The 12,854-nt window shown below is 40.5% G+C and overlaps 1 protein-coding gene across 1 annotated transcript in view; it reads left to right on the top strand.

The window, feature by feature from the left end:
• LOC107695211 (DNA-binding protein RFX2-like) overlaps positions 1 to 12,854 on the top strand; it is a 36,298-nt gene that overhangs the window by 10,966 nt on the left and 12,478 nt on the right. The window contains exons 2-6 of the mRNA XM_016495028.1: positions 8,737 to 8,849; positions 9,642 to 9,731; positions 10,163 to 10,242; positions 10,724 to 10,988; positions 12,702 to 12,776. Coding sequence (XP_016350514.1) covers positions 8,745 to 8,849; positions 9,642 to 9,731; positions 10,163 to 10,242; positions 10,724 to 10,988; positions 12,702 to 12,776 — 615 coding nt within the window. The 5' untranslated portion in view covers positions 8,737 to 8,744. The remainder of the gene's footprint in view (positions 1 to 8,736; positions 8,850 to 9,641; positions 9,732 to 10,162; positions 10,243 to 10,723; positions 10,989 to 12,701; positions 12,777 to 12,854) is intronic.

The following is a 12,854-nucleotide window of genomic DNA, read 5'->3' as shown; positions in this document are numbered from 1 at the left end:
CTTAAATAAATGGCCAAATATTAAAGATTAAGTGGACATTTGAATTAAATGGTGCTTGGTAAATATTAAACAAGCGTATGTACATTAGCTCTATTGTTTATAAAATATTATGTATTTTAACAGTTTTTTGTTCAATAAAATTATATGATTTCTTGCTTTTGATATTTTATTTAAACTAATTATTATTGCCTCATTGCTATTATATATGTGATTTCAGTAATTTGGACTATGAGATGGACACTTGCTTTTTGCACTCTATGTTGCACTTTACTTTTGCTTTAAAAAGAGGATTTCATAGAAATTTGTATTTCATTTGGTTTAATAAAATATAGTTTAATAAAATATTCGTATGTAAAATTGCAATACTATAGAACCACTGATCTATAATAGAGATTAATTATATATAGATCAGTCTATAGAACTCATTATAATCAGTGATGCTGTTTACACTGGACGCGGCGCAACACGACAAATCCCCAACAGTAAACTGCTGCCGCGTTCCATTTATGACGTGCCGACACAAATTTCAAATGATTTTCAACGGTCGCTTTGTCACGTCCAGTGTAGACAGACTTTAGCTGATGCGGCGCGACGTTGTCGTGTCGCGTCCGCTGTAGACACGGTGTAACGGTGACACGGTGTAACGGTTGCCTGTTACATTACAGTACATAAAATTTCACTTACCACATAAACCGAGTAAGGAGAGATGACTTAGGACGATGGAGAATGATTTGCAAATCCTGTGCACCACTGGCTATCATCTAATCTTGTAAAATGTGTAGTAACTAGCCTACTGCTGCTCCAGAGTATAAACAGACTATGTGCGATCGCGAATGTCGAAAGTGAAAATAAAAAGCCATCGTGCATTCAAAAGCAGTTTCAATGCCAGGTATAATAGCGGCTCCCTAATGCCCGAAATATATGTAGTATAATTGCCCAATGATATAACTGCGAAGGAAAATATTGAAATATATACTTTCCTCCCATCTCGTATTTATTATCTAGTATCTAGGGGTTCCGTATACACGTAATTTTCTTTCCGAACACGGTATTGGGATGCGGCGGATATTGGGGGGGGATGACGATGCCGGCTCAACATCGTGATGTCTATCAGCCATCGGCGATGGACGATGGCATCGTCTATCGGCCCAACCCTACTTTAGACAGTGTCTGTTGGTTTGGTGGTAATGTCTGATTATAAATCAGAAAGTTTAAACATGTGGAAGCTTTTCACATACAGCTGTAGAGATAGCCACACTGGGTCATAAGAACTTGAATGGCGTGTGATAATCCAGTTGTTGTTGAGATAGAATCAAGTCAGTCAGAGTAGGTGTGGAGTAAACTTAAAGGCCATGTTGTTCTTGCAGATTATCAAAAGAATGATTCCTCAGTCTTCGTGACTCTGAAATCTGAGCGTTTAGGTGCAGACGTAATGAGTAGGCAATGTGGTATGACAGAATCACTTTAGGAAGTTTCTGTCTTCCTTCCCTCTTAAATATATTGGCTACTGTTGACCTGATGCCATTTGGCATTTAGCATTGGTAGTTTGGTAATCCTCCTCTCACTGTCTTCCAAAGAGATTTTTCAAAGAGAAATGGCAGTATGTTGTTTTACTGCATTTAAAATCAATGCATATTAAAGCAGATTGTGCATCTAGTGCTTTACTTTCAGTCTTATTTGCCAGCCAGAACTTGTTGCACTGTTGCAATATAAAGCCCGCAGCAGAAACTCAGCTGGCTGGAATATTACGATTCTGAAAAACTCATCCCCAAACAGCTTTCCTGTATGTGTCACTGGGTGTTGTTACCAGGATATATATTTTTGCACCCCAAACAGACACCTGCTGTTAGTAGGGCTGGGTATCGAGTTCGATACTTTTTAGGCACCGACCGAATTGCCTCGATACCATCGAGTATCGAAAAACGTCTCGTCGTTCGGTACCACATTTCGATACCTAAGGGGTTAATCTCATCAGCGTCAGTGAGCCAATGAAGGCCCGGGTATACTTCATTTTCCGCGTTCCGTTCTGTCTTGCGCTCAGCCACGGACGAGCTCGACACAGGCGCAGTTTGACTTGCGCCCTGTCTCAACTTTCACCTTGCGCATGCGCTGTTGTACGCGGACCGTCCGCGCGGTCTCAAAAAATTTCCTTGCACGCGGATGGGGTCCCTCCTGATGACGAAAATGACGTAATGTGGATGCTTAAAATTGATTTCATAAAATTGGTATCGAAAAAAGTATCGTTCAGGAACCGGTATCGAAGTCAAGGTATCGGTATCGATATGGAAAAATTTTGAACGATACCCAGCCCTAGCTGTTAGAAGTCCTTTTCGCAGCACCATCCTCTGTTTTTGTATCACTATGGGCAACAAGGTGGTGTGACAACAAAAACTGGAGTTCCACCATTTTGTCATCACTATTATAAAAAACAGAAAGAAAGGGCAATTATCACTATGGAACCAGACACATTTAACAGTCTTCTCCTTCACCTTCTCATAGTCTTTGTTCTAAAGGTAAGCTTTCTCTTTTACAACACAGTTTTTTTTTTCCCTTTCGGAATCATCCTCAGCTCTGGGTTGGGGGTGGTGCAGAAATCTGGAAAGGGTTACCGGGGGAGGAGGAGGAGGAGGAGGGGGTTGTAGAGTTGTAAGTGAGAACAAACGGTCTCCATGGCAACGCTCGACCGATTCTCCCTGGCTGCAGAGCCGTTTGCTTTTGGTGTGCTGGCGACGGATAGACTAGGGTTGTGACGGCAATTGAAGATTGAGTATTTGGCGTATGTGCCTGTTTGGGGGGGGGATCCTTGATCATAAGGAGCAATTTTATGCTCCTTATGCCTGTTTGGGTGGGGGGGTAGGGGATCCTTGATCATAAGGAGCAATTTTATGCTCCTTATGATCAAGGAGCATAAAATTGTAGGTTTTTTTGTTTGTTTTTGAGGGGCTCAAATGAAGACCCAGCTGACCACTTGAACTGTCCACTTCCTCAGCCCAACCTTGCCATCTGCAAACCTCAGTCTCAGTGGATCATTCATTAGATATTGAAATAGATCTGAAGAGCTGCCTCTCTTAGAGAATTCTCTTATCGCGCCTCAGATCTTTAATACAGCATATAAGTCACATACATTATGCTTTCTTAATAACATCCAGGTTCAAGCTTCATATTTTTAGTTAGTTTGGATGGATGATCTATATCATAAGTGGTAGGAGCATTTTGTGTGTGTTTTGAATGCTGCGTATCAGCCCAGCTTGTTGGACACAGATGTCCAGTATAGACGGTCCTTTAATGGCAACAAGTGTCTCTGCTTTATTGCATGGCTGTTTGAAGCTTCCGGCGGGTCATAAAAGCAATCAGAATGTGTTTCCAAGCTGCAAATCTGTCAGGAACGTCTGGATTTTTTAGTTGGAAAAGTAATTTGAGGCTTCGTTTACAAAGTGATTGTTGTATTTGGAGTGTGTAAGTGCAAGGATGACTTGTGGCGGCTTTTCTTTTATTCTCTTTTCTTTACTTTTTTTTTGTCTTTCTGATGGCTTTACCATTCCCTGTCAGCATGCCATACCAGAGAAAGTTCTTGTAAGTCCTGAAGTACAGCTTTCTGTAGATTTTTCGCTATAACAGCACGTTCCCCCCCACCCTGCCTCCGCTCCAGAGGGTCAGAGTAATAGCTTATGTATTTATTGTTCTAAGTTTCTGGTTAATGTGAGATAGAAGGATCACTTGGGGGATGGCATTGTTTGGTTTGGGAAGTATTCTGTTGGTTGCATAGCAACAGGCTCCTGGAAACGGGAGTGGACGGTGTTGCCACTAGCAACCGTTGTTGCTCTGCAAACAATGTGGGCCAGTGCAAACAAGAGCCAAGACTGTGGGCTCCTGTTTTTAATTGAACATCTGCATGTGCTTTGCCCTGATCGAGCGTTGTTTAAGTTCAATCTGTCTGTGACAGATGTGTCTAAACCCTCTTCTCAACACTAACCTCAATCACAGGTATTACTTTATGTTTTCCTTGTCATTTAGGCCTGGTTTATTGCCAGCATACTTCCAGGAGAGGATTTCGCTCCCCGTCTCTTCGCACTCAGGTTAATGAGAACAGAAGGAAATGGCTGCAGTGTTGTGGCGGTCTTTAATAGCTAATTTGTGTTCGGCTGAAGTGAGTGTTTGTATCGTGCAGCAGGGAGTCTCTGCTCTACTGTAATAAACCAGAAGCCTACTGAGGACAGGCCTCTCTCGCTCTTCACACCAAAGTGCCGGGGTGCTCCTGCTGTTTTCTGCTTTTGTGCGGCCCATAGCTGCAGGTGGGGAATTTGTGTGGCTTTTAACCTTCTCTCTGAGCTTAGACGAGACTGACATGCACGACTAACTAGCCCACTTCACTCTTTCTCAATATTATTGAAAAAAGCTCCTCTAGATTAGTGGTTCTGGTAGGTTGTGATGCAAAAATGGGCCACAGGTTCTGATTGGGTCGTGGACAACAAAGAAAAAAATGCTAAAATTAAAAAATAAATTAAACTTACCTTATAGCTGTGCCTATTTAAGATAGCGAAATAAATATCTTTTCAAAGGTAGGAGAACATGCTTCCCATGTTGTTTATTGACTCAAAGGTCATGCCTCCAACTATTTGGGGATTTGGTGCAAAGAAGAAGATGATCGAATTCAGCAGATGCCTGCGTGGACTGGTTTTGTTCTCAACCATGAACAAGGTTGAACATGGTTTATGCAGTTGATATGCTATAATACATTTCAGTTCAGTTTATTTGTTTCAAACTTTGTTGGGTCACCACTTGATGGCCAATGTAAAATTTGGGTCTTGAAACAAAGCTAGTTGAGAAGTGCTGCTCAGTACCTAGACTGAAGTAGATTTCTCGCCGAACACCTGAAGGCACGCAGTGAGCGATCTCTCCCGTTCTCTGGGAATAATAGCAGTAGGCAGAATAAGCTCCAAAGATAACGGTGGCAGGGCCAGCCCAGGACGTATTTATAACCAATGCAACACCCCTCAAGCAAATTCCTTTCTTTTAAAAGATCTAAGCACACTCATACTATTTGCTCTTGAGAGTTCTGATGAAGCTTTTTGACGTTATGACTCGCGTTATACCTTACCAGTCTGATTCAGATGAGAGTTAGACAAAGTCTGTGGGATTTCAACCAAATAACTCCTGTTGACTGATACAGCAAGCCCAGTTGGAAAGCATGACTGTAACATGTACACGCGTCTAACAAACTGGAAGACTTCCAGCCTGGTGATGACTTGGTGATTACACCCACACATAATCTGTGTTTGCTAGTCCAGATTTCCACAGAACTGGAATCCATGCCATTCATAAAATTCTACCAGTCACCACCCTTTGAGTTTTTGTTGATTTATTATTAATTTGTTGATTTATTATTAATTAATCAGATTAGCTAAAATATTTGAGAGTTGTCATAGTTTCATAGTCATTTTTTAATCTGTTTAGCAGAATTCCACTCGAAAAATTGATGCAAAAAGTGTCTGCCAATTCCATCTGGCCCTACTGATGATTTCAACACTGAATCTTCATGTCTTCAGGAGCAAGGTCTCCACGGTCATGGAAATTAATAATGCACCAAAGTGATTTTTTTAACTGAAACTTAAAATGTACAGTTTAAAAAAAAAAAAATTGAAATGTAAAGTTTTCATTTAGCCAAAAAAAAAAAGTTATTTTTTGAATGAATAAATTAATCAAATTTATTTAATAATCAACAGACAAATAATAACTGGGTTATATATATATATAAAAAAATTTGCACATAGGGCAGTTTTATATCAGTTTTTTATGATATAATGTTTCTACTCCAATTTAACTTTTGAAAAATAAACATTTAAGCCTATTATTTGAATTGCATAATAAAATTGACTAAATTTGAAAGCTAAAACTTTGTTTCATATCAAAAGTAACAAAGCACAACACATATTGTGATTATTGGATGGTAGGTACAATAATGTTTATTTAGCACAATTAGGAAGTGCTAGTTAAATGTCACCTTTTCAAATAAATTTTTGGACGAATATTTTCAGATGCTGAAATTTTGGTTTACCACTAATTGTAGAAGAGAAGTCATCAAAAAGTCAATGAAAATTTTTTTAGTAGTATGGTGCTCTAAAACATTTAATTCTCTATAGAATTTCAAAAATCTTACAAAGTCATCACAGCCAACAAGAAAATATAATGGAAATCTTGAAAACTTACTGGTCAAAAGGTGTGTGAACACATCCAGTGCTGTACAATCCCCTTTTATTTGCAAAATGCTGGTTTAAAATCATGGATTTTTAATGGATTTTTTAAATAGAATTTCATAGTATTGATTCTTTGTAGAAAGAAGACCACAAATTTGCGTTAACTGTGTTAAAAAAAAAAAAAGACCGATACACCCAGAGGGCATCTTGAGTTTATGCTTTTTACTGAACTGACTCATCTGTTGTATTTGTCACAATCCCTTCATTTTCTGAAAATGAGATAGTTCGATTTTTCTCCAATTAATTTACCTTTGAATAGAGCTTCACACTTGAGAATTCATTATTTCAATATAACTAATCTCAGAAAACACAATTAGCTTTTATTCTTTATTCTTCTGTTCCCAGAGGAAAACTTTAATAGCCTGTAAAAAGCATCCATTTTTTCCTGCAGATGAAATCATGAGTATGAAGCGTGTTGCTTGTCTTTTGCTCTATTTTAAACTTTAACTACGAACTGTCAGTCAAGAGGTCTCTCGAAGCGCATGAGCTTTCAGATCAGCCTTTGCTGCTGTTTGTCAGTCACAATCAATGCAGGCACACATCATAAACGCTGATCTGGAACCTGTTGAGCACACTGGTGCCGGTAAATGCACCATCGGACTGGTGAAGAGCTTATTTAGATGTACAGAGATCGGCGTAGCCCCCCCTCCCCCCCGTAGCGCTCGTTCCCCGTCTCTGAGCCTGTCTGTCTCTCTCTAGCACTCCGAAAGTTCCTGTGTGTGAGCTTAAAAAAGAATAGCACAAGGGGAAGGGGGTGGTAGAGTTAGGGATTGTTGCCATGGATCCCTCACCATAGCAACCGACAAACGTTTACAAAGCATTGAGGAATTTCCTCATATCAGCTGTATTATTGGAGCCCCTAGAAACGGACTCTCATTCCAAACAGCCGCTGGAGATCATCAGTATCCTGGTGGGGGGGACCAGCCTCATTGCTATTTTAGTTTTTTCCCCCTGCTTTTTCTTTTCATGATTGGGGGGTATGTTGTTTTTCCGCCCCTCCACTTTTTCCAAAGTCCCCCTGCTCTCACCTCCTATTCTATCTTTTTTTTTTTCTGTGGGAGGCTGCCTGGTCTCCATTTGTCACTCTTTTCAACTCTTTCCTGTTGTTCTGTGCGCCATCAGCAGCTGCAAGAGTTTGGAGAGTAACACGGGATCTCGACGACAGTGACAAACTCAAATCTTCATTTGAGCCCAATTCCCCGTCGACCCAACGGGGCTGCGCTGCGGTTGTGATAGGATTGTTAATGTCTCCTTTGTTCTTTTCTCTATAATAGAGTTCAGAGGTGAGCGGCCTGCTGGGGATGCGGGTGACTCAGCCTGACTTGGCTAGGTTGAGCTCCTGGTCCTTTCGAAAAAGACAGTGTGAAAAGCCGCTTTGTATCCCACTTTTCCTGGCACATGTGCCGAGTTGTATTTCAGTGGGCCTCTCTTATCCTCTCCAGCAACCTGTTGGCTCTCAGTTTGATTGTGTCGTGTATCTTTAGTAGTGGTGGGAATCAGCAGGGATCACAATATTATATTGAGATTGTAATTGACACATTGCTGTTCTTTATGCTTATTGTAGATTGTACTTCAAAACAGTGCTATATTTTGAACTTTTACTCGTTTTTATTTATCTGCATTGTTTATTTGGGGCTTCATGCAATTATATTCTTAGTTCTGATTTTGATCAAATAAAAATAATTGAGCTAATGCTAACCTCTTCACATATTTTGTCAAAATTTTATCTAAAAAACACATTATCATGAGGTAAATTAAAACTATACTTATTACCAATATTAACATAACTCTTACTTAACAACATACTAAAACTATGTATACTAACTGCAAAACTACCATTATTGTCATACATTTGCATCTTGATAAGTTGAAGTGGGACACTCACATTGACTCCATTGTGAAAAAGGCCCAGCAGAGGTTGTACTTCCTTCGTCAGCTGAAATAGTTCAACCTGCCACAGGCACAGATGACACATGTGTGTATGTACCAGGAGCACCTGGTAAAAAAAAACAAAAAAAAACAAATTCCTAGTGTGTTTGCGCACACCTGGCGAATAAAGCTAATTCTGATTCTGATTCTGATAAACCATGTTGCATACATTTCATTATTTAAAAATGTAATTTTGTTTATACTGTACTTTTAAACACTGCTTAGTTAACATTGAAGAAAGAGTTTTTAGCATCTGTTAGCATTAGCTAAAGCACAGGCACAAACGAATTTTCTGTTACAGAAAGTTTTATGGTCAACATTACCAGATAATTCATGCACAAATGCACACTTTGCAAAAGTAAACAGGCTTTTGGCATACTTTTTGCTAGGTAGCCTACAATGATTTTGACACGCTAATTCTAATCTTGCGTGCAGTGTGCAACTATTTAATATGGATAGTACGCAATGCAAATTGGGAAGCAACGACTTGGGAACCAACGTTTTTCCTTTTCATATTTTTCACTTCCTCTCTCTGTGTCTCTCGCACGCTCAGGAGAAACCATGCAGCGGTCAGAGGGCGGCTCAGAGACGGCGTCCACTGTGGCGCTGAGAACGTCCACTTCAGCCCAGGCGCCGGTGGTTCAGCCCGTTCCCGCCTCCCAACAGGTAAGCAGGCTCGGTATGATCTGTCATAACACTGCTGCACAAAAGTAGCATAATAAAAATGAAGGAAGCTCCTCCCACATGAGCTGTTTAATATGAAAATCTGAGCTGCTTTAGCTCTGGCCATTGGTCTGAATTTCTTTAAAGATGCTTTACAATAAGCACTGGATCCATCTGAAGCGATGAAAGATTTCTCCTCACCCACACCCTTCATCTGTCAAAGCCACTTGAAATGATTAGCAGCGACTTTGCGTGGTGCTGCTGAGGGAGATGTTGGGTTTGGATCAACCACACATCCAAAGAAACTGGTCTTTATGTAATTTCGGTTAATATTTTGAGTAGAGCATCACATTTCCCTGGACAGCTGTAGAGGATTTGACGAAAACCAGCACAGAATGAAATATAGGCTCCTTGTATGTAACATTCGTGGTGCTTGCAGTTTGGATCAAAGACGACACTTTTCATAAACGAAACTTTCCAGTGAACTTTCTCAAGATATTAAGATCTTTCGCAGTGGTTTTTCTTCTTTTTTGTGGGTAAATGTGTGAATTTTGGTGCAACAAAGAAATGCCCTGTCACCCATCTTCCATTATTTGGACAAACAGGTAGTCCCACCCCAAGTTCACACCTTTGGTTGAGACTGAAATTGCCACAAAAATGGTTTACTTTCAGTTCTCTTTCCATATTAAACTGGGATAACGGTATTCTAACATCGAAGAAATTACGCACCTGACCTTTTAAAGAGAAAAGGGTCTAATTTTTACATTTGTGTGTGTGTGTGTCCCTCACCTGCAGCGTGTGTTAGTTCAGGCCACCGGCTCTTCCCAGAAGGGAGATCAGGTGCAGCAGTTGCCAGTGCCTAGAGTACAACAGGTCCCTCAGCAGGTACACACACACACACACACAGGACAGTCAATCAAGCCCTGCACGCTCACTGCACATCCTGAGGACCCACAACACCTCTGGCTTATCTTTTGCCTCTACATATCTCTTTCGCTCTCTTGTGACTGTCTTTGTCTTTCCATCACGCTCTCTCTCTCCCAGCATACTGTCAGAACCTCGAAACGCAGATATGCTTTACTTTCACGCACGTTACGCTTGGGCTGTTGAGCCTAATATGTTAATAAGTAGTTTCCCGGCTCGACGGGGCATCTCTGATTGTTGAGGTGAAGCTTTGTGCTCACTGCCCCCTACTGCCTGCAGCCTGCATACAGCTGTTCATCTCATTTCCCTTACAGAGTCTGCATTAGCACATCTCAGAACTCATGTGGTGGTTATTTAGCACCAGTCTGATCTGTATGTGTATGTGTTTGAAGGTCCAACAGGTTCAGCATGTGTACCAGTCCCAGGTGCAGTACGTGGAGGGAGCAGAGGCCGTCTACCCCAATGGCACAATGTAAGCACATATCAATCTGTTAAAACAATCTGTCAAACCTGTTTTCAGTTGTTCACTTTGTGCAGGCAGCTGAGGGTGCCCCACTGATGTCAAAACATTTTTCGGGAGCCTTTAGTGATTCAGGCCCTATTTTTTTATTATGGAGTTTAATAATGACTGGCTGTGTGTTGTAATATCTAGTCTGAAGACTATATCAATATTGAAAACCCCTAGCAGCTTTCTGTCTATTTTTGTGAATGTTCATGTCCACTGTGTAGTTAATTAGCTAATTAAATATTAACAAATTAGCTAATATTAATGCTCCAAAATTGTATATAATATGGCCTCTTTAACTGGTCATGAAAGATGCCTATTCAGGATATAGATGGAGTCCAGATTAAATCCAACTTCTGTTAAAGACTGTCGAAAAATCAAAAGGTGCTCTTTAAAAGTTAAAATTACGTGAAACACTAAACATTACTGTCTTTATCTCTTCCTTCAGTCGTACTGCATACTCGTACAACCCAGATTCCCAGCTGTATGGACAGGGCAGTGGAAGCACCTATTTCGACTCTCAAGCAGGTGGTACTCAGGTTACCACTGTTGTCTCCTCTGCTGGCGGAGTGCCCACTCACAGCATGGTGGGAATCACCATGGACATGGGCAACAGTCACATCATTTCCAGCGGCAGTGCCTACTTGATCCATGGCGGGATGGAGAGCGGCCGCCACCACACCTCTCACTCCTCACGCTCTTCATCCGCAATGGTATGGTTCGCTGTGCTGAAATCCTTCAAGACTGGTCCACTACTGACATGGGAGGGGCGTTTTTAGACTTAGAAAGCTGTGGTTTTGGAAATGTAAGCATAGTCTAATAACACTATTTTATTGTTTAGATGATGTGTAACCGGAATGTACTTTTCATGTCTTTTAACACAGAAAAAAACATTCAACCCATCCCTCATTTTATAAAATCCAACAAAAATTGTGTTTACAATAATTACACTAGCAAAAAAGTCTATGGGGCACTGCATTGCAGCGGAGTAAACTTAAATACATGCATTTTAAGTATAGTCACAAAAACGAAACATTATTAATATGAGACTAGATTTATAAAATCACATAAAATTATATTCAATATTTTAACTATGTGCAAGGATACCAGAATGAAACAGTTTATGCAGAGAATTAAGTCAGTAAAGCATAACTAGAAGTTTATCCGCCTAGAAAAGTAGCTAAATGTATAATTTAGGCAAATTTATATCTGAAAGAAGACACATTTTTATGCGAAAGAAATAATACCACTGTAACATAAATATACAGGCTGCATTTCTGCATCTCCTCTAGAATTGCTTCTTTTTTTACAAACTGAAGGATGAGTCAAAATGACTTTCTTTGGTAATCCGCAATATGTCACAGATATGATGTTGACAGAGCTCAATTTACAGTACATTCCTTAAGACAAAAGTGTTTTGCTTTTATGTGCATTTCTCAAACAGTAACGTCACAGATTAATCATGCAAACACATTTTTTCCCTTACCAATACTCTGTAGAGAAGAGATGACACACACTGTCATCAGAGTGTAGCTTTTTTCCACAGTGTGCTAGTTTATGAGGTAGGCTGGGAGCAGGGACAGGGCTTAAGGAGGCGACTGCCTCTAAATAATCCAGCTCTGCCTTGTTTTATCAGTTTTCACAGCCACTTGAGTGGCCTCTGAAACAAAGCAACCCCTGGGGCTCATTACCATTTGGCCAAGGGCCCTCGGGAGCCTTTTAAAGACTTGGAAGGATGCCTGTTTTTTTCTTTCTCCCTGTCTCCCTCTTTCTCTTTATAAGTTTTGCCACTCTGCTAAAACTTTCTCTTTCTGCCTCCTTTATATTTCTCTCCTTCTCTAATCTTTTCTTCTTAATCTCTTTTCAGGCTTCTTTATTCTAACTTTTGAAATAGTTTTTTTTTTTCATGCCCACTATGGGAAAAAATTAATTCTGGTTAATGAATGCAATAGTAGAAACTTATATCCTCCTTCCCAGCTAATACCTGCAGAAAAACATGTTTATTAGAGTCAAATTAAATCTGCTTTTTCAGCATCATGCGTTAAATGTGACCGTGTCTTTGCAGGGGGCACAACCCTGCTAACTGTATGATTTCAGAAGTGGCTAGAGAGCTCGTCTCATGTGTTTGAGAGTCGCCTGACCTCACGCCCTCTGTGTGCAGCTCATTAGCATATATGAGGCTGAGACAGGAAGAGTGGCGTAACCCTCCGAGTTCCTCACATTTGCATGCTTTTTGTCCACCCATAATGAATGTGGCTGCAAACACTGACAGACTGTAATGGAAATGCTCAATGTCTGGCCACAGCTAACAGACTGATTTCCGTGTCTTTTTTCCCTCCCTGTTGTCCCCCCCAACATTCCACCCCCTCCATTTTTTTCCTTCTCTTCCCCTGTTTCATGTCTTGCATGCTCCTACTTTTCCTTAGCTTGAAGTGGCGATTGAAAACCTCCAAAAGTCAGAAGGGATTGCCACTCACAAAAGCAGCCTGCTCAACAGCCATGTAAGTCAAACTGGGAAAAAACTTTATTGAAACTGGAACAAATCCTTAAAAAAAAAAAAGGCTTAGTTCAGCCTACCT

Source organism: Sinocyclocheilus anshuiensis, unplaced genomic scaffold (assembly GCF_001515605.1).
Source record: "Sinocyclocheilus anshuiensis isolate Anshui unplaced genomic scaffold, SAMN03320099.WGS_v1.1 scaffold122, whole genome shotgun sequence".
NCBI classification, from domain to species: Eukaryota; Metazoa; Chordata; class Actinopteri; order Cypriniformes; family Cyprinidae; genus Sinocyclocheilus; species Sinocyclocheilus anshuiensis.
Note: the sequence above shows the minus strand (reverse complement) of the source record. Positions and strands in the feature narration are given on the sequence as shown.